At 39.8% G+C, this 27,456-nt stretch overlaps 1 protein-coding gene across 2 annotated transcripts; it reads left to right on the top strand.

The window, feature by feature from the left end:
• The first annotated feature begins 187 nt into the window (after window positions 1-187).
• LOC132207741 (ral guanine nucleotide dissociation stimulator-like 1) lies at window positions 188-27,456 on the top strand. 2 transcript variants are annotated; one of them, XM_059643624.1, is made up of 14 exons: window positions 188-1,455; window positions 3,737-3,814; window positions 4,647-4,727; window positions 5,768-5,860; window positions 6,518-6,595; window positions 11,712-11,905; window positions 12,532-12,659; window positions 14,803-15,018; window positions 17,016-17,119; window positions 17,907-17,985; window positions 20,440-20,526; window positions 21,088-21,120; window positions 24,848-24,907; window positions 27,391-27,456. In XM_059643624.1, the coding sequence occupies exons 1-13, from the start codon at window positions 1,358-1,360 to the stop codon at window positions 24,854-24,856; spliced, it is 1,278 nt and encodes a 425-aa protein (XP_059499607.1). In that variant the 5' UTR covers window positions 188-1,357; the 3' UTR covers window positions 24,857-24,907; window positions 27,391-27,456. The 2 variants fall into 2 exon arrangements, with proteins under 2 accessions (XP_059499607.1, XP_059499609.1); XM_059643626.1 differs by lacking the exon at window positions 4,647-4,727.

A 27,456-nucleotide genomic window follows, 5' to 3' on the forward strand; every position in this document is an offset into this window, starting at 1 on the left:
TGGGAAACCTTGCACTCTAAAATCTGTCATGAAAGAGTAAGTTTGAATACAATAAGTGGTTAAGGTTTTGCTTTATTCAGAGTACAAGGAATACAAAGGAAACTGCCGATGAGCTAAGAATTACTGGGTGCAAGTATTTGTTTAAAATGACATTCTTCACAACTAATTTCAGCATCGGGAACAATGATAACATTCTGAGTTGTGAGGAGCTTGAAAATCCAATTCCTCCAAAGACAGTTGCTGAGATCAGAAAGTAAGTATTGATCCAATATGTGAGGAAATGATGCTTTAATCGGAATACAAAAATATGAAGGGCAGCTGCTGGAGGTCTGGCATTTTCAGGAGCATTACATAGAGGCTATCTCCCGAAACTTAGCAGCATCTGTGGAGAGAAAGCAGAGTGGGCGCTTTGAGTTAAGGTTCCCCTGTTTAGAACTTCACACCTCTGAAGAAATGTCACCTGGCTTCACTTGAACTCTGTTTTCTGTCTGTAGATGCTGCAAAACCTGTAGAGTTTCTCCAGAAACATCTGCCTTTCTTTCAGATTGCCGGTGTCCATAGTTTGTTTGTTTTTACATTAAAGAAACAGTTGGCTGTTGTTCTAATATTTGCTCTGTTCTTAGTGTTGTAAAAAGAAATTTTAGATGGAAGCTTGTGGTTCATGCTGCAGGCCTTCTGCTGGATCTGAAACCTGGAGGCCTTGGCCGATTCCAGCGGTGACCAATACAGAGATTGCTGCCGGCGTTACTCACCAGTTGACGGTTTGGATCAGTTTTGACAGCTGCTGGTCCAGTGAAAGGGATGGCAGATCAGCATCCTTCTCAGCCCAACTGTTAATGCTGATTGTCACTGAGGTTGTGTATGCACTGTCCCTGGAACGGGTTCAGAGGAGGTTCATGAGAATGGTCCAGGGAATGGAAAGCTTAAAATATGAGGAACGTTTGAGGACTCTGAGACTATACTCATTGGAGATTAGATGGATGAGGGGTGATCTAATTGAAACTTTTAGAATACTGAATGGCCTGGACAGAGTGGATGTTGGGAAGATGCTTTCATTGATAGGAGAGACTAGGACCCGAGGGCCCACTTTTAGAATAAAGAGGAGATCTTTTCAATTGGAGATTTGGAGAAACCTCTTCAGCCAGAGAGTGTTGAATCTGTGAAATTCACTGCCACAGAAGGCTGTAGGGGCCAGGTCATTGAGTACATTTAAAACTGAGACAGATTATCAAGGGGATTAAGGGTTATGGGGAGAAAGCAGGAGAATGGTGTTGAGGAACTTATCATCCTGACTGAATGGCAGAACTGACTCAATGGGCCGAATGGCCTAATTTCTGCTCCTCTGTCTTATGGTCTTATGGTCTTAATGAATTGCAGGTCTAAAACCTTTGACAGCCCAAACTCTGAGAAAGATGAAGAACCAAGTTCACCAAAAGCGACTGCAGACATTTCAAAGTAAGTTTCATCCTTCTGTGCTTCATTCATAATACATACCATGAAAAGAAATTGCTGTGAATATAGTAGCTCTTGAAAGATTATGTCACCATTCGAGACGATAAAAATCACATTAAAGAAACAGCTTTATTCCCTCCGAGGCCATTGCCAGTAATTAAATCAATGACACATTTCAGCCTTTGATCCATAGAAAACATTTTAAAATGTTCAGTGAAAATTTGATTGGCCCTCAACATCCAGACCTTGGTGGTCTAACTTGCAACAATGCTAAACTGCGAAACCTCCCACCTCCCCTCAAATGCACCAGCCGATGTAACTGGAGTGTCCTACATATTTTCTCTGAAAATTTGGAAAGCAAGCCATCTAGTGTAGTCATTCATGTGGACTTTGACCTAATGGGGACTTGAAATACAGAGCATTTTGGGATTCAGTATTTATTTTCAATGTTTACAAGTCAGTTGTAGATGCAAATCCTTTTCTTAATTTGTGCTTCATGTGCACTTAACAGCTGCAGATATTTTGGCTGTATAGATTGTCGGGTGGGTAGGAATCAAAGTTTGCCAGGCATCTGTGTAACCATGAGGAAGCAAGGTTGATCGGAAATAATTTTGATATGTTTTAATTCTGCTTCATTTGGAATGCAGCAGTGTGAAAAGGGAATGATGGGGAACCATTGATTTCTTCAAAATTTTTGTTGCAATGTAATGAGTGCCACTCCAGACTATAGCAGTCACATTAAAGTGTCTGCTGGGCTGCCTCCCTCAAAAATTTATAACAGAGACAGTTGTCTGAAATAATAGCATCACCATTGAAGCATCCAAAACACTTAGATGGGAAATTGTTCTCAGATCAATATTGAGGTTATATTTCTGGACAATGTGGCTCTGGTAAAATTGCTAAAGAAATGAGTTAATCTCCTCTACCCCACCTCAGCACTTCTCTGTGTTCCTCCTTCCTGCTCAGCTGCACCCTCCCTACAAACTTCCTCCAAGTTCATTGAAGTGTCCTCCAAATGTCCGTAACATTTGAAGAAATATGTTATCAATTAAGAATGTGACCTGCTCCCCATGTCCGAGCCTTGGTATTTCTCCTATACAATATTGCCATTGAATAATTTGCATTTTGAATTATCTAATTTGGTCATTTGCCATGTGTATTCATGGAGTCAGGCACTTTCACAAGTCAGAGACCTTGAATTAATCCTGAGCTTATTCTGTCCAGATCTTTAACGAAACTCAGAACTGTTAAAGGAGCAGGATAGAAAAATGATTTTTTTTTCAGCAAAACAGCCAATGGTGACTAATCTGACCTTAAGCTTCAGTGAATTTGAGCAAAGACAAATTCCTACATCAGTGCTCTGAATCAAACTTTGAGTTACAAGCTGTGCTTGTGAGGGTTGAATTGTCAATAGTCTGTAAAGAGCTTGAGTTTCTTTTTCAGATATGAGGAAGTTAAACTTAAATCCTCTCTTTTGGGATGTTTGTTGTCTGTCCCAGTGCAGAGGTTCTTTATTTGACATCTTTACACCTCATCTACCCACTGGCTCCCCCTCACAGCCACAAATCCCAATGTTGATAACAGTGCCAGAAATTAAAAATGTGATCATATGCACAAGTAAAATGATTTATTTGGTGTTTTGTGACCAGTTGCAGCTGTGAAAATATTGACATGTCACACTGTGTGGTGGGTGGAAACCTAAGTTTGTCAGAAACTGAAGGAGTAATTGACAAGTAAATTTGATGTGACGACAGATTAAACCTGTTGTATGGTATTTGGGATCTAATACTGTGAAAGGAAACTGTTGGGATTTGCTGTAGGATTATGTCAGGGTTGCCTCAGGAAGATACCCCAAATGGCAGTGCAGTGAGCACCAATCCAGACAATAGCAATCACATGAAGCAACTGCTTCACTGCTTCTGCAATGTTTGGCTTATTTTGAGAGATGGGATAATGTTGAATTAGCATAAAGCTTTCAAAGCTTTTCAGTGGTAGATTAAATTTTGCTTGTCTTTCAGTATCAAGTTATTGCATAGCCCAGAAACGGCTTTCAACAAGGGTGAAATACTGAAGAAATGGTTTTCTCTCCTTATTGCCCTGCTCTGTCTCTTCCAACCCACACCCCAGCACTGCCTCAATATGAAGGCCTGTGGGCATCCTGTGGAAGTCAAAACAATCCATCTCTCAAGGCTGTGATTTTTTGTTGTTGAATTGGGTTGGATTTAATTCTGGACGAGTTTGCCTGTTCTAAATGACTTAATTTGTCCTCTTTGATCAATTGCAGTTCTGGAAATGTTGACAGTGCAAATGGTGAGGAAAATGGAAGTTGTGTTTCTTCAGGATCCAGCGAAATAATTGCTGAGTAAGTTTAATTGCATGCATGACAAAATGAATCATTATTCAGAATATGACAAAGCGGTAGGATATAGCTGGGGAGCTAGCAGTTTGTGCAATGTTGTATAGCCATCGAATGGTAATAGCCCAGAGACAATGATTTAATAATGTTTGTACCAGCTCTCAAAGAGGGACTTGCCTACGTTCACTCCTAAGTCCTTTTACTGTGTAATACTGCGAAACCTCTCCTTTCGAAAATTGTAGTTCACTTTTGAAGACCGCAATTGAAGCTGCATCCACCACACTATTCGGCAGAGCTTTCCAGTTCCTGAATAGGCTATTGAAAAAAAAAATTCCTTGTCACCATTGGTTCTTTTTGCTGATCATCTTAAATCAGTGTCCTTTTCTCCTTAAGCCTTCTGTCACAAGGCACCGATTGTTCTTATCCATTCTAACCAAATCCCTTATGATTTTGAACACTTTTAAAATCACTTCTTAGTTTTCTCCAAGAACAGCCTGAGCTTCTTCAGGCTCTCCACAGGGCTGTCTAGTTTGTCATCTCTGGTAATATTTTTTGGGAATGTTTTGTGCACCCTGTCAAATCCCTTCCTGAAGTGTGATTGGTAAATACCAGAGTTGAGGGCATATCAGGAGTTTTTTTTTATAATGATTAGTCAGAACATATTTGTTTTTCATACAATGCTCCAATTTTTAAAGTTCAGAATCCTGATGATATCTTCAACCTGCACTACCACTTCTATAATTATTGTGCACACACATACACACACACTATATATCGAATATCAGACATGGATCATTTCAGGAAGCACCATATCATAAGATATTTATTTTGGCTCCAGAAGAGAAGAAGGAACAATCCAGAATAATTTTGATTTGGAGGAGGTCCAACTTCAAAAGGAGCAAGAAGGCGTTTGCAGCAAGTAAGTTTGAACACAAGTTTAGGCAAAACTGCAATTAGCCTGTCTTACAGCAGGAGGTTGTTTAGTGACAGTGTCAGAATGTTCCCACAAGCGGGAGAGTGTGGCAAATGGTACAAATGATGAGGATTATTGATGACCCCAGTGTGTACCGAGTTAATTATAAGTAGTTCAGAAGGGAAGTGTTGAACTAAATGATGCTGGCAGCTAATGTTAAAAGGGAATCCGAATGTCGTCCTCCATTGTGAGCAGTGAAAGGGTAGCGAAAGTGGGGCTAATGGTCATAAATCCACTGTTTAATCTTCACAGAGGTAAGGGCCTGGCTGCGATACTATTCAGAAGAAGTTGCTGTCCAATTCATGATGAAAAGTAAATAGTTGAGACAAGGATGAGCTGAGGTTGGACAGCATTTTAGAAATGTGAAAATAAAACAACTGCAGATGCTGGAAAACTGAAACGAAAATGGAAATTGCTGGAAAAGCTAAGCAGGTCTGGCAGCATCTGTGGCGAGAAAGCAGAGTTAATATTTTTGAGTAATTTGAGCCACTGAGCTTTTACAGCAATTTCTGCTTTGATTAGAACGGCTGGTTGTCCCTGGTGTTGGTAACTCAGAAGGAAGTGAATTGTAGACAACTGAGGATACTGAGATAGAGAAAAATAGCTTGAGGCTGCAGTGGCACTTTGCACAACAACCTAATGCTGTTTGAATGCAGGGGTGGTATCAGAGGAGTGGAGGATTACAACATGTACTATGTTTATATTCAAAAGTGTGTGGATAAATCCAGCAACTAGATTCATCTTATTGGTGGGACAGCATCACAGGAACTGTAATCCCAGTCTCAAGCAAGAATACTTGGGGAGCATATGGGCTAACATTTTATGCTGACTCAGAAATCTTCACCATCTGGTGTGTAACCTGTTTAATAAAACCATCTGATGGAGGCTTGTAATTCTGAATCTTCAATTTTCATGGGTATTTTAATGGATTTAACTGAAGATAAAAGGGTTTGCTTGAGGTGTTTTAAATTGTTCTTCATGTTCAGTTGCAGCTGTGAAAGCGTCGAGTCTGAACACGGTCCGAATTCTGATGAAATTCAGAATTTAAGTTCACCAGAAAAGGGAGCGACAGTCAAGAAGTGAGTTTGATCCAAAATGTGACCATGTTATGCTTCATTTGCAATACAGTAGTGTATAAAGGGAATGGCTGGAGAGCTGGTGGCCATAGGCTGGATAATCAGAAATCTCTTCATGAAGGCAGCGATGTTTCCATGCTGTATGACTCTGTAACACATACCACAGAAACAAATACACGGATATCATTCCAGATCATGGCACATTGATGAAGAAACAGCTTCTGAGTTTTTTTCCTATTCTCTCCCTAATTCTGAGGAACAAGCAATACAAAGCACAAGCAGCAGTTGCGTGTGAAGGTGTTGAGTTTATCTCAGACTGAAATTTCTGGACTAGTAGCAAATGTAAGCTATTGAAGAAGTGGCTTCACTCCTTGCACCTGCTCCTTTCCCCTGTTACCACCAGCCGCCACCACTGCTGGCGAGCTGCTTTGGCCCTCAAGGGCATTTCTGGTAAACTTCCTGAGGAAATTTAAAGAACGTATTCACTATTTTATGCAGTTTTACATTTAGAGTGTGACCTTGTTTCATAAAGTTAGCTGATCACAGCTTGGGATGCTGAATTTTGAGACTTCATTTTTTTATTTTACGGCTGGCAACCAATTGTAGACCTAAACACCATTTCAATTTGCTTTTTCTTTTGTGGTTTATGATAAATCGCAGAAGCATAGACTTCAACAGATCAAGCTTTCTAGAAGAATATAATTTCAGTCCTGCAGAAAAGGAAACACTAATGAAAATGTAAGTTTGATTTGACATGCAGTGAAATTGTATTTTCAATGTGAAATTTAAGAATGTGAGAAGAATTGCTGGAGAGCCAGAAAGACCTGTAAAATAATGTAGAGCCTTTGTCATGAATATATAAGGCACCCAAAACAGGATGGCAAACGGCACTCCAACCCATAACAATCACATTCAAGAAGCTAAATAATAACTGAAAGAATCACGGACACTGCAACTCAGGGACAAAAACAAAGTTGTTGGAAAAGCTCAGCATTTCTGGCAACATCTGTGACGGTAAGAACAGAGTTAATGTTTCAGGTCTGGGTGACCCTTCCAGTTCTGAGGGAGGGTCGCTGGACCCAAAATGTTAACTCTGTTTTTGCATTAAAGAAGCTGCTTGCCTTGCATGTCCAATGATTGCATTATTCCTAGAGATTGGCTTGTTAATATTTTTCAGTGTAAATCATCCAAAATTCTTTGTCTTTTGGAATTGTTTGTCCTACATGATCACGCTTTTGGGGTTGTTTATCTCAGATTGTCATTAATCTAGTTTGTGATAATGATGCATTATTGCAGGAATGGTTTTCCTCTTCACACCACTTTATTAGAAGTTATCCTGCAAACTTCCTGTGAATAGTTGAAACCGAATTATACCGCTATCTAGAGCAGTCAGATACTTGGCAAGTGGTTTGTTTGTGGTGTCCTGACTTTGGTAGCCCTCCGACTCCATGCTGCTGTTGTACGTTTTGCACATAATCGATCTTGAATTAATACTTCCTGAATCTATGAAATCCAAATAATCTCATGAAATCATTTTTCATGTTTGAAGTTTGCCAACGAAGTGCTTTCAAAGATATTTGACTGTAGAAAGCATCGCACAAATGCATCTCCAGCTGGAATTCTAGTTATTTTTGAGCTATACCAGATAGCTGAGGTTGTTTTACTGCTCTGAATAAGATTAGATTACCTACAGTGTGTAAACAGGCCCTTCGGCCCAACAGGTCCACACTGTTCCTTGAAGCATCCCACTCAGACCCATTCCCCGAACACGAAGGGCAATTTAGCACACGGCTGATCCACCCAGCCTGCACATCTTTGGACTGTGGGAGGAAACTGGATCACTTGGAGGAAACTCACTCAGACATGGGGAGAATGTGCAAACTCCTCACAGACAGTCGCCCAAGGCTGGAATCAAACCCGGGACCCTGGAGCTGTGAGGTGGCAGTGCTAACCACTGAGCCACCATGCTGCCCTGCATGTCACTTTGGCAGCATGGGGTTAAAGATGGGATTATTCTGGTTTGTCTGGCCGTTCGATTAAACTCTGTGTTTTTTGATTAAGACAAAAGAACACTTATCCAATAGATTTGAGTGCTGGACTGGACTTGGGGACTTTAAAGTTTGAAATTCTTATCTTTATATATACAGTGATTTATTTTCTTTTGTACATGGTTTGTTTATTCATTTATTTTGTTTTCTTGAGTTGATATTGTTTGTCATTTTTATAATCAAGAAAGCCAATGCCTGAAGGGCCCAGCACAGATAAATTACTTGTGAGCAAATACAAAGGCAAATTTTTGCAGTATTGCATTGAGAAAAATGGTCAATTTGAGGGAGTGAGGATTTTCAGGGAATATTTTTACTTCAGATGCAATAGCAAGCGTTCACAACTGGGCTGCACTGAAGTTTGAAAGAAAGCTCAAACAATTTATGAAAAATGCAGCAAAGGAAAAATCCCTCTTGTTAATCAAACAAATAGGACACAGTTGGCCAGGCAGCATCAGAGGAGCAGGAAAACTGATGTTTCGGGTCTGGGCCCTCCACCAGAAATTTTCTGAAGAATGGTCCAGACCTGAAATGCCAGCTTTCCTGAGCCCCTAGCCTGCTGTGTTCATCCAGTTCCACACCTTGTTATCTCAGACTCCAGCATCAGCAGTACCTACTAACTCAGAACACAGTTGGGATGCCTTGTGCATTGCTATTCACTCTAACCCACCCAGTTGGCTTTTTGGGTAAATGAAACAAAGTTTTAGAAATCTAAGCCACAGGGCTTGGTGGTTATCTGGACATTTTTCTCCAACACCTAGCTATTCATGTCTGGATGAACACAGCTAATTGTGGATACCAAATTGGTCCTGATTAATTTCACAATATTCCTGTACTAATGTCTCAAGAGACATATAGGGATGAAGTGTATGAAGGAACCTAAATTATCCTGATCCCCGATTGAGGACAGTGTAATCCTCATGAAAGTAATGTGCTGGTTTGGCATGTTATTTGGTATGTTAATCTCCTTTTGAATTCAAGTTTTTTGGGTTGAGTAATGTAGAAAAATATCATTTTTGTTTTCTACAGAATAGTAGCTTACAACCTGTCAGTTTGACATTGAAGAAAACACAGATATTTTGGGGGTTGAGTAAAAGCATGGTCAAAACATGGTTTTAAAGGAACATCTTGAGTGAGAGCAGAAGTGGCAGGAACATATCCAGTGAAGTTGTCATCGATGAAACAATTAATCTCAGATGCGCAAGTGGCCAGAATTGAAAAGAAAGACAAAAGTGCACCTGTACATAATTATTTCAATTCTGGAAGACTCTAATACTTTAAGAATACACTTCTCTCCAGTGCCATTGCAATCTAAGTTTATGTTGTGCTCGCTTTAGGAAATGATCCTTTTAGATGGTGGAAGGATGATAATGAGTAATTAAATGAAATGATGTTGTACACTGCAGCTGATTAGAGGCTTCAGATTACTCGGTAGGGATGTAGTAACTTGTTAATGAATCTATTGGAAACAGAGACTTTAATTCTAGTGGGACGACAGAAAAGTGTTTTGGGTCAAATTTTGGACTCTGCACAGTACTAATTAAGTTCTACCATATTGTCAGCAGGGTAGAGGCTCTTTAGCTCAGCAACCTATTTCCCAGCCACGAAGGCTTTCAGTAGGATATGGAATTTTTTGGTTTTGTGATCTTTTGAATTGATTTTTCTTTCTATATATTTTTGGAGGGTTACTGTTCGAGTGTTTGTAATGTGATCGAAGCATTTCTGAAAGATTCAGGACCAAATGAGCCCAGGCAACTTCCTTAAGTCACATTTCCAGTGTGTTTCAGTTAGTCACTGTTTCCGAGAGGTAACATAACAAATAACATTTCCACAGCCTTGTCCCTCCATCTCTGCAATTTCCTTGTGTCCACTTCAGACGTTTCTCTTTTTTCCTGTCCAGTTTCACTTTTTTGCCTCTCCCAGATTATGTTTGTCCTGTTGTTACCAGCCATGGCTTCAGCTGTTTAGACTCTAAAATCTGAAATGCACAGTATGCTTTTCTCCATTTTTTAAAAAGCTGATTAAAAACTTCACCTTTTATCAAGCTTTTCATAATTCTTCTGACCTCACTGAAAAACAATCTCTTGACATTTCCAAAAATGAGTCACTTCATTTCATAATTTGCCATGTTCACTAGTTAATATCATTCAGCATCTTAGCAGTGTGGGCCAGCTGTGTTTTTGAATCATTGCAAAAGAGTACGACCTATGCCAACTGACCTGAAAGCAGATGAAGTCAAAATAGTCCCTCCAGTGTAAACTATTTCTAAGTCGTATATCTTTCTCAAACAACAAGAGGCTATTGCTGCATATGGCACTATGGCTGCCTAGCACTTCCTACACCAACCACTGTTTAACAGGAATGGAGCTGTTAAAGTCTGAGTGAAGCCCCAATGTCTGTGTGTAATGTCTCACATCATATAATTTCTGTGCTGTAATGATCTATTATGAACGGACTCAAATAAGTGATCATCTGTTTCAGTGTAGGGCTGCAGATAAGGAAATTCCAAATTAAAAACTAGAACAGCACTTTCAGTGTAAAATATTCCATGTAAATTGGGGATGCCAATCAAACAAATGTTTACTTTTTGGAGTCTTTGGAACATCAAAGGTTTCTTCTGCCTATTGCATCATAGACCATAGCTGCAACTCAGTCCATGCTGGCCCACGTTGTCTCTCGGTTGACCAATGTCTGAACTTTAGATTTTTTTTCGAAAAAAACTTTCAATTCTTGTGTTCACATCCTTTCACGTTCTTATTTTGCTTTTGTCTGGAATTATTTTAAGTCCCAAACTTTGCTTGGTACATTTCTGTTCTGCCACGTCCAGTGTGCTGTGTACTTCTTATTTTTTTCATCAGCCCACCACCGTTAGTGCTTCTTCCTGCAGATGTATAGTTTCTTCCTCTAGACATCACCATCTCTCGCCTTTAAGAAACTCATGAAGAGTCACTATGACCAAATGTTTGGACACCTGTTTGAATATCTCCTCCTTTGTCAGTTTTTGAATGGTTAATCTGCTGTGAAGTGCCCTGGGGAGTTTTTCTGTGCAAAGGGTTCGATTTCAGTGGTGTGATGACTTCTCTGTGCCGCTGACGTCTTGTTGCAAAAAAGTAACCATTGATTTACCTGTGAAATAATGCTACGCGGCCTCTCAGTATTAGCCAGGCAGGCAGTTAAAATAAGTGAATTGAAAGCTGACTATGTTGGAGTATTTCATTATTCATCCTCAGCTGGACCCAATTTATCCATGTTACCGAGGTATCCAACTGCTGGCAATGCAACTCCCAGAACAAAGCCAAACAAATCATCATTATCCTTGTGTTTTTCTTTGTTCATCTGATTTGTCCCATTTGACTTTTATAAAGAAGATTTTTTGTTAAAGCTCACTTTCTCTTTACTAGCAAACTCTAAACACCAAGAGGTCCTGCTGGTGTAATAAGTAACCTCAGACACATGTGAAATCACTTTATACGTGAGCCTTAAGCTTACTTGTGCAATCTACCTAGAAGAAAACTTGGAAACATGGCCAACTTGCAGTTTCCATCCATGGCCAGCGTAATTCGAACTTGGACAGTCATTTCTTCATCATTGGGTCAAAGTGCCACACAGCCCCCCTCTGATGGCACAGCAGGATCACCATTGCCATGTGCACTGCAGCAGCCCAAGATGGCAGCTCATCTCCTGTGTGAGCACGATGACCCCATATTCCAACTTTAATCTATTGCATTTACATTTGTAGAATTAGAAGCTTTTTTCCCACACGTTTTGCTTCCCCGATAAACAGATATAAACTCTGACTTTATTTCCAGTGCTATACCTGAAATTCTTGAAATCTGGCTGGAGGAGTCTGCCGAAGACTTTCGTCAAGTTCCAACTTACTCTTGTCTCCGGAAGGTACTTTGCTACTTGAACCAGACAGTGCCGGGGTCAGATGCTGAACATCGGGCCCAGAAACTCCTGAGTCGGTTTTTGGCGGAGGAAACAGCGGAGAAAGAGATGTTCAGTAAGATTTATAATTATGTTGCAAAAATGTGGTTTTAATTCAGGGTGCCTCCCTACAAGTTTGTGTGCGGCTTGCCCCTCTGTCTCAGGATTTAGTTCATTTTGGTTTCCTTTGACAAGCTTCAAAATTACTTCCAAATTTTTGGGTAAACGAAGTTAATTAAAATTATTGCTGAATGATTACCCCTGTACTACATGATGTACGAGACCAAATTCTGCATAGATTTGATACTCTAATATGGTCCGCTAAGACCCAGCAGCATGTAATACGACTTTCTGGACAATTTCCTTTTGAACTGTTGCCGTCAATGACATTTTATTTTATAATCTGATGTAATAAGTTTGCAAGTTATTGTGAAACAATAGATTGTGATTCGGAAGATTTCCTAAAGCTAGAAATTGGGATGGGAATCTGTCATTAAATACAATTTCTTTTGCAATTGAGATGCTCCCAACAAGAGGATTTCAGTGCAATATCATATTAATTTCACCAAATCTAGATTTCGAAGTATGAATATTAGATAACTATTGTAAACCAATGCATGACTTCTATTCACAAGTTTGTGAGATATTTTAGAGCAATGTGAACTTTGGGCACAAAATAAATGTCTATCTTCACTTGCACAGAAGGCTACCGTAGAAGAGTTAGATTCTATATTGGAGAAGAACACGACCAAACCATCGAACAAGTTGACGAAAAGCTCCTGTCCTACCCATCACGCTTCATTGCAGAGCAGCTGACTTTTATGGATGCTGTGAGTAAACAGGAATCTGGGGCCCAGTCATTCTGAATAAGATATTTCAGTCAGCAGTAGGCATCTGAATCTCTCTGTGTTGTTTAATGCTATTACTGCTCCACCAGTCGTTATAACTGAATTCCCTTCAAAATGCAGTCTTCCAAGATGTTAAAATGTGTTGTTTGACGTGTAACTTCAGTATCTCGCTTGAAATACCTGCCAACTAATACTTCAGCACTTGTCATTTGTTTTGAATGAACGTCATGTGAAATAAGTGACCTGAGAGAGCACTGAAAATCCTTTGTAACTTAGTGTTGAACCTTTACAAAATGAATAGTATTTCAGGGTAAAAGTTTAATTGTTTCATCATAACAGTCACTGTTTCTTCAAGAGTCCAGTGATTTTGTTTGAAGTATCCAGGATGGCAATTTTGTTGTTTTCCCAGAATCTTCTGGAGTGGAATCAGCCACAGGGTATTCCAGTCTCGTCTGCAAGGTGGCTTGATGTCTACCTCTAAAAAATGAGACTCGTAGTTGCTGAATCAAAATTTGAGTTATGTCAAAGTCTGGTCATAGGCTTAGGCTTGAAGTGGAAGTTCAGTGGTCTGTATGTCAGCATTGGGTGTGACTCTAGAATGTAAGTAGTCCTCTAGGTCTCAAAAATCCCAAGCATATGTTAGTGTTCAGAACAGGGGTGCAGCGATCTCATCTGGAAGTGACCACTTTGTCAAAAGTTGGTTTTGGTTATGGGATAAGAGATAATGGGAACTGCAGATGCTGAAGAACCCGAGATAACAAAGTGCAGAGCTGGGTGAGCACAGTTGCTCCTAAGATGCTGCTTGGCCTGCTGTGTTCCTCCAACTCCACACTTTGTTATCTCAGTTTGTTAAGGGGCAGCTGCTTTTCTGCACAGAGTTCCAAAGGTAACTGTCTGTTTTCACTGCAGTTTCTGTTGCATATGTGTATGTATATACCGACTGGCATTTAGAGTCTAATCATGTGACATAATGATGACAGCAGCCATTTTTGGTGGGCAACAACCTCGTTGGGTGTCTGTCGAGGAATGTAGCTGCTTTTCTTTTGTTGAATCATAGAGATCTGCAGTGAGGGCTGAGAGTCTTTTTTCAAATCAGTGGTTTGACCTGATGAATCTCAAAGCGGTTTTTTTTGATCCTCATTGCCAGTTCTTTTTTTTTTCCTTTACTGCACAGGTGCAGGGGGCTGAAGCATTAAACAGCAGGAGTTTTATTATGTAGTTTGCTGTCGAGACAGCAGGGTTACCCTAAGCTATTCCTTGCCAGAAATGATCGATGACATCATTGTGACGTGATCAGACTGTTAAAAGTGAGAGCCCACCATGCTTGCATAAACATGCAACAGTTTCCCACTCGATGGTTTCTGAGCATTCCATTCTATTCCAACCTGTCACAGCCAACTCTGGCTTTGAAAGTGACGAGACTGACAAATTTCTCCATTCTGAATGAGTTTACGGGGATCTGAAGGAACTATTTGCCAGCTGTGTTAACTTTCACTGTTGGGGCATAATTGTTGATGGGAGTTGCTCATCTTGAAGACGGAGACAGAAGGACACAATGTAATCTGAATGGCCAGTTGACAAGCTTGGACGTTTGGCAATATTCGTGTTCAGCATGAAACCAACAGTGGGGAAGTGTTGACATTGAGATCTGTTGAACCAACAGAGGGCCAGGCTGCCATTGTGTTCTGTCAACCTGCCTTGGTGCGAGAAGTAGACATGATGCAGGGCTGCTATACTGATGCCCAGCCTGTCTAGCCTGTGGGCCACCAGGGCTGAGCATCTGTAGCAGTGACTATTGCCAGCAGAGCCATGCATGATGGTGTGCGTGGAGCCCAGTCGGAGTTGGGTGGAGATAACCAGTGATTTTAAATCTAACCTACAAATAGGAAGCAGATGACTGAAAATTCGAGGGTTTTGATCTGTCTGAATAGCCAATGTGCGCTTGTGCATCAATGTGAGTATTATGTAGCCAGTCGTTGACAATATAGCACGCAGTTTTAATGTACAATTGCAAACTAGCAGGACGAATGTACCCATGGACGGACAAATCTTGTTTGTTGTTCATTGCTAAAAACATGGCACGACTGATACCTTTACCCTTTGTTTCCTTTTTATTTTTGATCAGGATCTTTTTCGGAAACTTGTGCCCAGCCAATGTTTAGGGTCCATCTGGTCTCAACGAGGGAAGGAAGAAAAACAGCATCTGGTATCAACCGTCCAGGCCACCATTACACAGTTCAATAATGTTACAAAATGTGTCACCAGCACCATATTAAGACCTCAACAGCTGAAACCACGGCAGAGGGCTAAAATCATTGAGAAATGGATTGATGTTGCCCAGGTACACTATTCTTTATTGGTTTTTAGCCTTTGTGACATGTTAAAGTCCACAGTGCATGAAACAACCATGGTGGAAGAGAGCAAGCCATTAACACTATGTGTTGATATGTCCAAGGTTTGAAAGCCTCTTGAACTGGCAAGCAGAATACTTTTCTGAATAAGAGTTGAATGCTTCATGGAAAATCCTAGCATTCATAATTTCTGTCGTGCTGGCTGCTCATAGTTCTTGCCTCAGTTTACAGTTGCATTGAAGTATTAATGTATTTTTTTCTCATCAAAAATATTTATGTGGATAAAAAAGGCAAACTGATTTCAGATTTTTACTGGCCCTTCAAAAATGAAGTTAGTTATTGGGCATTACATAGTGTTATTTGCCTCCCTTCCAAGCTGTAATCAGTCTACGAAATAGTGTACATTTTATTCCCAATGTTCTGCATTCTGTATGCCTACATGACGGCACTTCAGTAACTTGCCTGGTTGTCTGTTTCTTATGTGTTTGCCAAAGGAATTTGTCTCAGCATGTTAGTCAGCAATCGGTAAAAGAGTGAGGAAGGGCTGTCAGATCTGATACCAGGTTTGTACTTGTCGCCAACATGTGGCATTCCCACTCGTACATTTGGAAAGGATCAGGATAGGAACCGAGTAATTAACTAATTAAGTAAAGGAAGTAATTGATTCTTACTGATTTTGTAATCCTAAATTGCACTGGATTTTGCAACAAAACTGTACTTTCAATGTATTTTCCCGTATACACGTGACAACAAAATATTCATTGATTACTAAGGTTTGGAATGAAAGTTCACAATAATTCTGTTGCCAGCTAATTTAGAGAAGTCTGGTTTGGGTCTTGGCAACACTGCCTGCATCAGTTTTGACTCGTTAACAGTCTTGAGGCATTAATGGGACCTTGATGGGGATTTGAAAGTCTGTCTCCAGTTTTACAATATGGAGCAGTTCAACCGAATGTAGGCTGACACCCAGTTGTAGACATGGATGAAAGGCTATTCTGAAGAGGAATCACCACCTTACTTTGATCACTTGGCTGACTTTTCTAGTTCTGATTTTGAGTTTTTACAACAGTTGACAAGGAGTGGCTTCCATGTTGAAGTGCCCTCCATTACTTCCATTTTACTGCAGCAGCTTTATTTCCCTGAAGCCAGAAGACTCTGGGCTTGAGAACCTACCTGCTGGCCTTAATCAGATAAGGCTCTTATGATTATGCCAATTGACGCACCTTCAAAGAAATCCCAAATGGTGTGATTACCCTGCACCTCCCTGGCCTTCCTCCCCAAGCAGAAGTGGCTTTGAGACCTGATAACAAACACTCGCAGGCTTCCTCCTCATCTCCACCACACCCCAAAGTACACATTTGGGAGGTTTGATTTGATCCAGTTTTGTCCCTACCTCCAACAGGTTGGGGGGGGGGGGGTTGGTGGTGGAAACAGATGAAGGACATTCAGCTGCTAATCTAGGTAAGATTAGTTAACTCAGTATCAATAACGTAGTGACTCATAAAAGTAGACCCAATTTCCTGATTCGTCTGTTTTCCCTCGAATGAGTATCTCACGTGACTGGTCCTGCCCTCCTATTCTGTCAGATAATACAACCTATCATTCATTTATGAGCTAAATGTGATGGATATAACAAAGATGATTACCCCGCCTCCACCCCCCTACCTTTGCCACTTCTACCACTCAGATGTCCCTGTCTCAATCCTACTCATTTTAAGCTCTCCTTTGGTGTCAGTAATCATATCTAATCAGTCACAGGCTGGCAGCAAGTGAACTGAAAAGGTTGTCTCAGAGGGATACAAAACTAATATCAAGGTTTGAGTTGCCAAGAATCATGGAATTCTTTCCCTCAAAAAGTTTGTTTGTTAATGCTGTTATTTTCTCAGCTAACATTTTTCTGATAGAACCTTTTTAAAAAGTCTGAGGTGTTGGGTAATGGGGAGTCACTGATTTTTCCACAGAACTCACGGCTTTTTTTCTCTGACAGGAATGTATGATTTTGCAGAATTTCTCGTCAGTGCATGCAATTTCTACGGCATTGCAATTGAATAGTGTGTTCAATTTGAAGAAGACTTGGGCAGCCGTGTCAAAGTAAGTCATTGTTCAGAAAGAGCCATGTAATTTTTATTTAATAAATATGAGGTAGGAAATTGCAGGTTTGACCTCCAGGTTTACTTGCCCAAGTGATCTTCACACGCTCGGTGCATTCACAGGATTACCAGAGGCGCTACAGTGCAATCGTAACAATTGGCTAATTGGCAGAATCTTTCATTCTTTCACGAAGGAGCGAAGAGTTAATTTGTTTAAGTGGAAAAAGAAAACTGTTTGGCAACTCGAAATATTTAACTATCGTGTTCAAAAACTGATCTGCTGTTGGATGGAACGTAACACAGTTTCCTGTGGATATGCTGTGATGGGGTGATATAAGCCAGAGGTTTGTGTGGGATACGAAAATACAAAGACAACAATTATTTTAATCTCCCAAGAAAGCACTCTATAACACTTTGAAGTGCACACCTGTAGTTTATGTTCGTGTGCCTCAGACCATTTGATCATGGTTGTTTTTTGTAGGCAGCTTGGGAATGAAATCTCTCTTGCTACAATGAGATTCACCAAAACGACTGCACTCAAGAGCTTTTGCGGCACAATGGCAGTATCCCCATCCCTGGGTTTCAACAATCAGGGTTCAAGTTCTACCTGCCCCAGAGATTGCCAAAACATTTCTGAACAATTTGGCTAAAATAACTGTACTTATTGTAAAAATGCTTCACTGCCATTCACTGTCTGTATTACTTGCTTATTTGTCAGGTTCCTTATCAGCTGTTTGTTATCTTGACTCTATTCTGTCAAGAGTAATGTGTCTCATTCTCTTGACTAGGAGCAGTAAGACAACATTTGAAGACCTTTCAAATAATGAAGAAGATAACTTTATAGCAAGTAGAGAGCTGCTAATGGAGGTAAGGTGTTGCACTTGGCGCAGTGTGACTATATTCAGGGCATGATCAATAGTTTCCAGTAAAATATCTGCAATGAACTCAGTTGGTGACTGAATGCTTACAGATTCTGTCAATCAGTACTGCAACAGGAATATATGTATTGCGGTCCAGGTGGTCTGGCTTGGCTCAAGTCATCCAAGATTGTTTTGCCATGATTCTTACAATTGCTGATGATATTGCAGTTAACGTTTTAATCAACATCTAATGTGGTTATGCTGCAGTGATGCAGCCTTCATAGATTATCTTTCTCTGTGTTCATTATCTTGGAAATTTGAACTGAAGCAATGTCTAAAGTGCGATATCTGCCAATTTCTTTTTCATTTGCTTTGTACACTTCAAGGGCCTTGTAATTAATAAAAGCCAAGGCAAAACATTAAGAGATTTAACTGGTTCTCATAAGTGTTTTTACTCAATTACCATGTCTTCCTTTTATTGTTCTCCGCAGTAAGAACTATTTGCTGCGTAGGAATGGAGAGATATTCATATCTCTTTGTTCGTTCAGTATTTCAGACATCAACTATCTAGTTTTACTAGCGTGGACGAAAACTGACAAGTTTCTAGCCATTCCTCCTCACTCCTTTTATCATGCTCTTTGTCCACTCATTTTGCTCCTGAATTTGATAAAAGAACAAAATAATTGGTCAGATATAAATATTTTGGTGCCACCATACCAAACTAGTTGTCCAGTTCAGAAAATATTCAAAGTTTTCTTATTCTCTAAATCATTCTTAGATGGAATTGAAGCATTTTTAAGCTGGTATTTGAAGAGGGAGAAATGCAGTAATCATGCTCGCATGTTGTCAGTTTGACAGACACTCCATGTTTCAAACTGCTCAATGTTCCAGTTGCAGTGAACTATCTTTTTACATTGCTTTCCAGATTTTTGCCCCAGAATTTCTACTGCCCTGCTGTCACACTTTGTTTATTGTGTGTTGTGATTGGTGCACTGTGCAGAATTTCAACATATTTTTCTGATCTAGATTGAATCTAAAAGTAGGTTTGCTTTTGTAATCAAAAATGTGTGCTCTGTATGATGATTGTTTTTGTGGTGCAAAATTCTGTAGGTATACAGGGGAAAATGTGAGTTCATGATTGGACAGTTGTATAACTTCCATAAAGCTTTCTCCCAGATTATGCAGTGAATGACAGTGCATGGTTTGCTAATCTTGCAGCATCTTACACAAATGTGCTTTGGCAATGGTGCAGGGCACCGCAATAGTTCTTGCTGTGAGTACATTAATGTTCAAGACACAAAAGCTCCAAGTATGAACAGCAGGTTCACAGATGACACAAGAATTGGAGCGGTAGTCAGTAGCAAAATGCCTTAGTTTCTCTGCACACATTGTTCCAGCTGTGGCTCAACTAATGTTATTTACAGTTCCGTCATTACTTCTTTGCTCTTATATTCAGGCAAGTATCCAATGTTTTCTCAACTTATCCACAGGTCCTCCTGCCTTCAAGAATATGTTTATGCACACACCAAGGTCCTTCTGATCCTCTGTCATCCAGACCCAAAACATCAACTTTCCTGCTCCTCTGATGCTGCCTGGCCTGCTGTGTTCATCCAGCTCCACATCTTATTATCTCATTGAACATATATTGTCCTGACTTATTAGACTCCCAAAATGCTTCACCTCACACTTTTCTGGATTGAATTCTATTTGCCTCTGTACAAGCCTACTAACCAGCCCATATGTGTAACCCGAGAGACTAAGGCTTTTTGCTGTTTACAACCGTCCAATTCTTGTGTCATCTGTGAACCGGCTGTTCATACTTGGAGCTTTCGTGTTTTCAACATTAATGTACGCACAGTAAGAAATATTACTGTACCCTCTGGTATGCTGCTGGATGAAAGCATCAAGTTGCCGAAAAGCCCCTCAAAAATCGCATTTACTTCCTGCCACAAACCCAATATTGGTTCCAATTTGCCAATTCCGATAGATCTCCTAGGCTGTTAGGTTCTTAACCAACCCACCGTCTGAGACCATTAAATTATTTCTTTGGGTAAGAGAGGTGTCTATGAAAAGACATTGAGAAGAATTATATTCTTGAGTTTAGAAAAAAATGACGTTTAAACTTGTTGAGACAAAGTTTTGGAGATCTGGTGAGGTAAATTGTTTTTATCTTCAAGCGAAATTGCACATTACATAGAAAATTTCCAATCTCCAAATGATGAGGTTACACAAGTTTGGTTTCCAGTTCACAGATCAGGGATCAAACGTTGAACTTGCCTGGCCTTTATAGATCTAACTATGCATTCCACTGTATAACTGTCTAAAATTTTGAGTCCTAAATTTTGATTCTAAATAGAGTTAGTTGTATGATCAAGGGAATAAATAAGACATGGAGTAGTAATTTTGAGAAATAGGACAATGAGTTCACAATGGATTAAACAAATTCACTCTCTTTTTCTAGGATATCGTTCAGGGAATTGTGCCGTACCTGGGAACTTTCTTAACAGAATTTTCAGCGCTGGATTCGGCTTTCCCGAATTGCCATTCAGTAAGTCTCTCTTACAAGATTTGGATTCCTTATTTGCTGATGAGTGCTATTATTATGGTTTCATTGCAAGCTGCTTGTAGATGAGAACCAAAGCAATAAAAAAACAAATGAGTTTGATTAATAATCCCAACCAGAATAATTTGATCCTTTGTACTGTGAATCAAACAATTTGTAAACAATGGAACATGCAAATCACTTTGCAGTTAATTGAATATGGGTTTAGTTTTCCAAAAGGTTGGATAAATTGCACATCATTTTTATTCTGTACAGGTAAATTGGTTACCTGGATGTCACTGCCTATTGAGCAGTTGAACAGCTGAGAATGTCTTCAGCTTGGTACTGATCTACTTGACTGGAGCAAAGGGCTCTATGTAGTGTCCAAGATATGACCTGGTGGTATGATAGATCATTTGTGATTGGCCTTTGACGATATACTAAAATGGAACCAAGTTTACAGAGCTTGTATTTCACTTCTGATCTTTTAAATTTCATGATCTTGTAGTACTGTTTGACCTTTGTACATTTGAACTAATTTTCTTTGTCCTTGTCTATCTCTTACAGAATGGCTTGATCAACTTTGACAAGAGACAAAAAGTTAGTACTGAACATTGCACTGTGCAAAATGTTTGGAATTATATGAAAGGGGAGAAGCATGCCTTTCAATCTTGTGCTGCTTTATTTGCTTGATGGGGGTGTAGCGGGGGTCTACAACTGCATCCTAAATGTATATGGTCACTAATAAATCCAATAAAGAATTCAGGAGATGCTTTGTGGCTCAGAGCAGCCAGATTGCAGAAGCTGCTGCTACCAGGACTCGTTGAGAGGATGAGCACAGATGTATTTGAGAGAAAGTTAGATGTCAGAAAGGACACAACGGCATATTTAGAGTTTGAAGCAAGGTGGGAGAGGTGTAAAGATCAGCATGGAGCAGTTCAGCCAAATGGCCTGTTTTTGCGCTGCTAATGTGCTGCAATTTGCCTTTGAGCAGTCACAGCCACGTACAGGATATGCCAGGTGTTATGTGAATGAGGATGTTGTTCAATTAATCTCAGTGCCATGGAAGCTATTTCATTATTGAAGACACTGGGTAAACAATCTCTCCATATTAGTCAGTATTTTCCTTTAGATGAGAGGCATCATTTCGTCATGGGATGTCAGAAATTGAGGGAGTACAACTGTTTGGATTCTCACTGACTGGGCACTATTTTTTACTCCATATTTCTGAATTTGGTAATACCAAATTCTCAAACATCCCTGTTGTCACGGCTACTGTTGAGGGTGTCATCAAATCCCTGTAGCGTGGAAACAGGCCATGCGGCCCAACAAGTTCATAGGGCCACTCTGAAGAGGGTCCCACCCAGACCCATTCCCCATGTCTAACTCACTGAACCCCAAAATATCCCTGGGCACTACGGGCAATTTAGCATGGGCAATCCACCTATCTTGCACATCTTTGGACCTTGGGAGGAAACCAGAGCACCCAGAGGAAACCCACTCAGATTGTATTTTCATCTTGTACTGCAACATTCAGCAGGCAACCTGAGAATATTAATTTGAGTGGAATTTGACCTTATGGCAAACAATGAAATTTTGCTTACAGAGCTGTAACTTGAGGTCCCTATGAATAGAATAAGTTCCGATCAGAAGCAGCTGATGCTGAATTTGCCAAACTGGGCCATGTGATGTAAAATCAGCTGGGTGTTAAAATAGGCATCCAACGCTGTGTGACTCCAATTCACCAGCTCGGAATGTAATCTGTCAAATGGCCCGCCATTTGTAGTAGCTGATGTGGATGTAGTGAAGTGTTTCTTTTCACTGACCTGTTGACAACTGGCACGCACTTTACAAGTTGGCAGTAACATGTTGTCAGAGTTTGACTTAGAAAAGTCTGCCCCTTTTTACATGTGAAATTGTGACAAGATTCAACCAAGAAGCCACTGTGGTTGAAAGAAAATAGTCCAGTAACTTCGAGCTGCTCATGGTCCATTCAATTTCATGGTGGTGCAAATTTGAAAAATTAACTCAACATTTTCACCGTCTGTCTTGGTATCAGTTACTATAGATCAGCCACTTATTTTGTACTTGGCAGACTTCCTTTTGCTTGGATGAACGATCTTTCATAACATTTCTTGTCTTCACCCTAAATCAGCTTATGGTTCTTAAGTGAATCATTTTTTAAAAATAATCCATCTTTGAAGCGCTGTTTTGGAATTAGTGTCCTGAAACCATCCTGGATAATCTGTACAGAAATTTATCCTTGAAAAGTCACATTTGTGTCATTTATTTCCAAAGCAGAAATATTTTTGTGACATGATGTACTGTGCACTTTGAATAAAGTTATCGATGCTGTTCAAAATACCACGGACTCGGACTTAGCAGGAGCAATTATAGCAGTTTAAACTTGCCTTAACAGCTCATTATTTATTTGTGTTCTTTCAGGAATATGAAATAATTTTGAGTATCAAATCCCTGCAGTTTGCTTGCTCATCTTACACCCTTCGTCCAAACGAGAATTTTCTAGACTTGTTCTTTATGCAACAATACTTAAGTGAGGATAGCGAGTACGTAACTGGTATTGTAGGAGTGTGCAGGTAAAACAGTTAAGGGTTGTGTGTGAAATCTTCTCTAGTTATAATTGCTGTTTAATGCTAGTGAGCTGCCAGTTTACTTACTGTCTTCCTTTTCCTTGGTTTCAAAGTTTTGACAATGAATTCTGACCTATGAGGATAAAGCCAGTTGCTCAATGAATCAATTCTGTTGTAGTGCATCAAAATGCGTTTCAAAGGTATATAATAGTGCAGAATATACTACCACTAAGCCAATGATTGCAGGAAAATGCAAAAAACTTGATGAGTGACCAATTTTAGCAACATGTCCAAGAGCTCCTATTGTGGGTGCACCTACAAATCCAGATGTAAATTGTACCAGTTTTGAGAAATGTTTCTTTTCCTTCCAATTTCTTTTCAAATACATAATCCTATTACTAACATAAAATAAACAATAACCCTACACAATTGGTCAGCATTTTAAAGTATCTTTCAATGGCTGCCTAAAAACGTCATTCCCTCATCTCGAAATAGCCACAGTATATTTTTAATAATGCAACCAAAAATAATCTCCAACTGAAAAACAAAACACTTTGCCATTCCTGGACCAGAGTTGATTAAGGAACCAGATTATATATCACTGAAACTATTTTTTAGTTTTGACAGAGCAGGCTTTGTAATAATTACATTGTTTGAAAACAGTTTGCTTCTTCATAAATTGGTGGGCAGAAGTTATTATTTAAAATGTACCTGATGTAGCAATTTACATTCCTGCTTTGAAAATCAAAGCTCACTATTAAGCCCATCCTCAGGCTATGGATGACCATGTGCAGCAAGCACCTGGCATTATCGTCAATTCCATCAGTGGCACAGTCAGTATTGGGCCAACTTCAAACCTGGTATTTATTTATAACAGTAATTACAAAATGTTACCGAAATTCACTTTGCATGGATCATAAGTTATATTTAAAGTTCTTTTGGATCTCTCGGATAGTTTGGTTGATTTTCGGACAGTTTGTCTGAAAATATCAGCAACAGAAAGCCTGGTCAAGAGATATACTCGTAATTTTACTACCTCCGAGATGTGGCATGTGGTGTTTTAGTCACCGGAAGTGACTGATTCATGACTACCTTTCATTGCTTGACATTGTCTGTACATTCACATGACAGTGTGGATGAGGCCCAGAGAAACTCCTGTATAACTTTACAACCTATTGTATCACCTTCGGCACTGGAAGTTTGATTCTCATGTTTTCCAGTTAACTTTTTTCAAGCCCAGTCCTCGTTAATTTTTTCTGTACCTGCTGTAGAAGTTCAAGTATTTTGTTCAATTCCACGTGTTCTGCAAAAAGACTGAGGGGGTTATCGTCTTGGTAAAAAATTACGCAAAGGAACTGCAGATGCTGGGAATCAAAAACACAAAGAGAAATTGCTGTAAACAATCAGCAGGTCTGGCAGCATCTGTGGAAAGAAAGCAGAGTTATCTTGCGGGTCTGATGACATTTCTTCAGAACTCTTATTGTCTTGATCTGCTGTTCATAAAGCAGAAAAGATCGATGTGCCTACAGTGAAAACTTTTGTCGCTCATTACTCTAAGTAATGTTCAGTGTTCTCCTGCCTGAAAACACGTGCCTTTTGCAAACAAAATTATCATTCTGCAATTTCAAATCTATGTAAATGATTGATTTTGCCATAAATAATAAGAATATTGAACAAAAGCATCTGATTCTTTTTGAATGAATCTTGTCTGAAAATGTTTATTTGCCACCCTGCAGCTCCTCTGAACTCGAGAAACCGCCAAAGCCCAAAAAGAGTGTGTTTAAACACCTCAGCTGGTAAGTATCCCATGTTAAGCACCGCAAATATCTCATTATTTCCTTTATTATTGGGATGAATGGACAGAAAGGTAATTACATCTGTTCCTTGACACATAGAGACATTTGATGTGTGGTAATTATTGCTTCATTGGAGTGAGATTTTTTAATAACTGTTCGAGTAATTTGAGATGATGCAAGGAGTGGTGCTGTTATTATCACCTCGTGCATGTGTCTAGTGTAGACTGATTGATAGAGATTCTTTGCTATGACCATGAGTGTAGAATGTGGACCTGTGATGAGCTTGGTATTGCCTAGCGATTCTCATTTATTCAGAGAAGTTTCTGCACCATGGCTAAATTTCACCGGAATAAATTTGTTTATGAGAGACAAGTAAGCAAAAAAGGTCTTACAGTGAATTAAATTGGCATATTTGTGGGCCTGTATAATGAAAACTAGCAATGTTTAACAATTTTGAGTGAAAAATCAGATTTGTATTCTACTTTGTGGGTCAGCAGGCAGCAGAAATATCTTCTGTTGAAAAATTATCAGCCATGCTTCTCACATTTGAAGCTCCACCTCAAAATTACTATCTCAATGGAGTCAAGTTAGGTAAAGGAAAAGCACATGAGATCTAGGCGTTCTTGTACATCAGTCAATGAAAGCAAGCATGCAGGTACAGCAGGTAGTGAAGAAAGCTAATAGCATGCTGGCCTTCATAACAAGAGGAATTGAGTGTAGGAGCAAAGAGGTCCTTCTGCAGCTGTAGAGGGTCCTGGTGAGACCGCACCTGGAGTATTGTGTGCAGTTTTGGTCTCCCAATTTGAGGAAGGACATTCTTGCTATTGAGGGAGTGCAGCGTAGGTTCACAAGGTCAATTCCCAGAATGGCGGGACCATCATATGTTAAAAGATTGGAGCGACTGGACTTGGAGACTTGAGTTTAGAAGGATGAGAGGGGATCTGATTGAGATGTAAAAGATTATTAAGGGATTGGACACTCTGGAGGCAGGGAGCATGTTTCCGCTGATGGGTGAGTCCAGGACCAGAGGACACAGTTTAAAAATGAGGGGAAGGCCCTTTAGAACAGAGTTGAGGAAAAACTTCTTCACCCAGAGAGTGGTGGATATATGGAATGCTCTGCCCCAGAAGGCAGTGGAGGCCAACTCTCTGGATGCTTTCAAGAAAGAGATAAACAGAGCTCTTAAAGATAGTGGAATCAAGGGTTATGGGGATAAGGCAGGAACAGGATACTGATTGTGGATGATCAGCCATGATCATAATGAATGGTGGTGCTGGCTCGAAGGGCTGAATGGCCTACTCTAGCACCTATTGTCTATTGTCTATAAAACTCAAATCTCTTTCCATGTAGGTGACATGAAAGTATGTGTTTGTGTTGTTGTGCATACATGTGTAAAGACTTCAAAGTTATTGTTTTTGATAATTTTCCTGAGTTGGGGATATTATCTTATATTTCTGTTCGATAGGTAAGGACTGACCAGAACTCAGCAAAGTCAGATTTTCCACCACCTACCCGTGTAGAGTTTCAGAGCAGCAAAACCATGCCTTGTTGCTGTGTTGTGCCTTGCAGTGATCTGGACTGTGACATGTGACTATTGTTATATAGAAACCAAGAAAGAGAAGGGAAACACTTATTCACTTCCTAGGATATCTTCTCTTTACATGAGTGTGGATGTTACATGGATGTGATTTAGGCTTCCGTGGCTTAATTGTGATTCTCGAAGTGCAGGCAATCAACATTGCGGCATTATTGTGCAATCTCACATTTCAGCAGCCATCTGCTCTTGCTCCCTGTACTATTTAATGCCTAATATACCAACAATCGGGATTTTCTGTGTGGGAATTTTTTTATCATGCCATCTGCTGTACTTCTTTTGGGAGTTTTGGAAAATTTTCGATGTTAATCATGCAATATAAATGCAAATTGCTGAATAGAAATCCTAACGTTTGCAGTACCAATATACTGAAGGCCAAATTCAGAGTACACTGTCCTACCTTACTAAGTGTTGTGTACAGTTTTCTATCAATTATCAATGGTGTTACTTTGTTTTACGTTTTATTTTTAATAAACTGCAGCTTTCAGGATGAAATTACATACACATTAGCATGTGGCCAGGTTGGGGGAAATTTTCCACCCTGTGGGTATTCAAATCCACATTTTGCCTTTCATGAGATTGAGGTTGGTAGTAGGTTGAACAAACACTGCAAAAAGCCCAGATTCTTGTGCCATTGGAATATGCAAACATTGTAACCTATTCATATACTCCCTAACTATTAGACAATGTAACGGTGTTCAATACTAGTAATGCGAGCTCTTGGTATGAGTGTGCCACTATTAACTTCTCACAGGTCAAATGTGGCGCACATCAAACTCCTGGTACTCACATCATCAATATACCTTCATTCTAGTTTAATTTTTTTTAACAGTTTGTCTAGAATGCAATGACATTTTCATGTTTGTTGTGTCCCATTTCCCTTGTGCAGCCTGTTTTCAAAGAGAGGTGTTAAAATACACAACACTCAAACTAAAAGCTCTGAGCAGCGAGCATC

The sequence above is a fragment of the Stegostoma tigrinum genome, unplaced genomic scaffold (genome assembly GCF_030684315.1).
Source record: "Stegostoma tigrinum isolate sSteTig4 unplaced genomic scaffold, sSteTig4.hap1 scaffold_143, whole genome shotgun sequence".
NCBI lineage: Eukaryota > Metazoa > Chordata > Chondrichthyes > Orectolobiformes > Stegostomatidae > Stegostoma > Stegostoma tigrinum.

Excerpts from the sequence above, each read along its gene's own strand:
- LOC132207741 (XM_059643624.1), top strand. The coding sequence starts at position 1,358 with ATGGTCTTAATGAATTGCAGGTCTAAAACCTTTGACAGCCCAAACTCT. Across the intron at positions 15,019-17,015 it reads AATGGATTGATGTTGCCCAG|GAATGTATGATTTTGCAGAA; the intron begins GTACACTATTCT and ends TTTCTCTGACAG. Across the intron at positions 17,120-17,906 it reads ACTTGGGCAGCCGTGTCAAA|GAGCAGTAAGACAACATTTG; the intron begins GTAAGTCATTGT and ends TCTCTTGACTAG.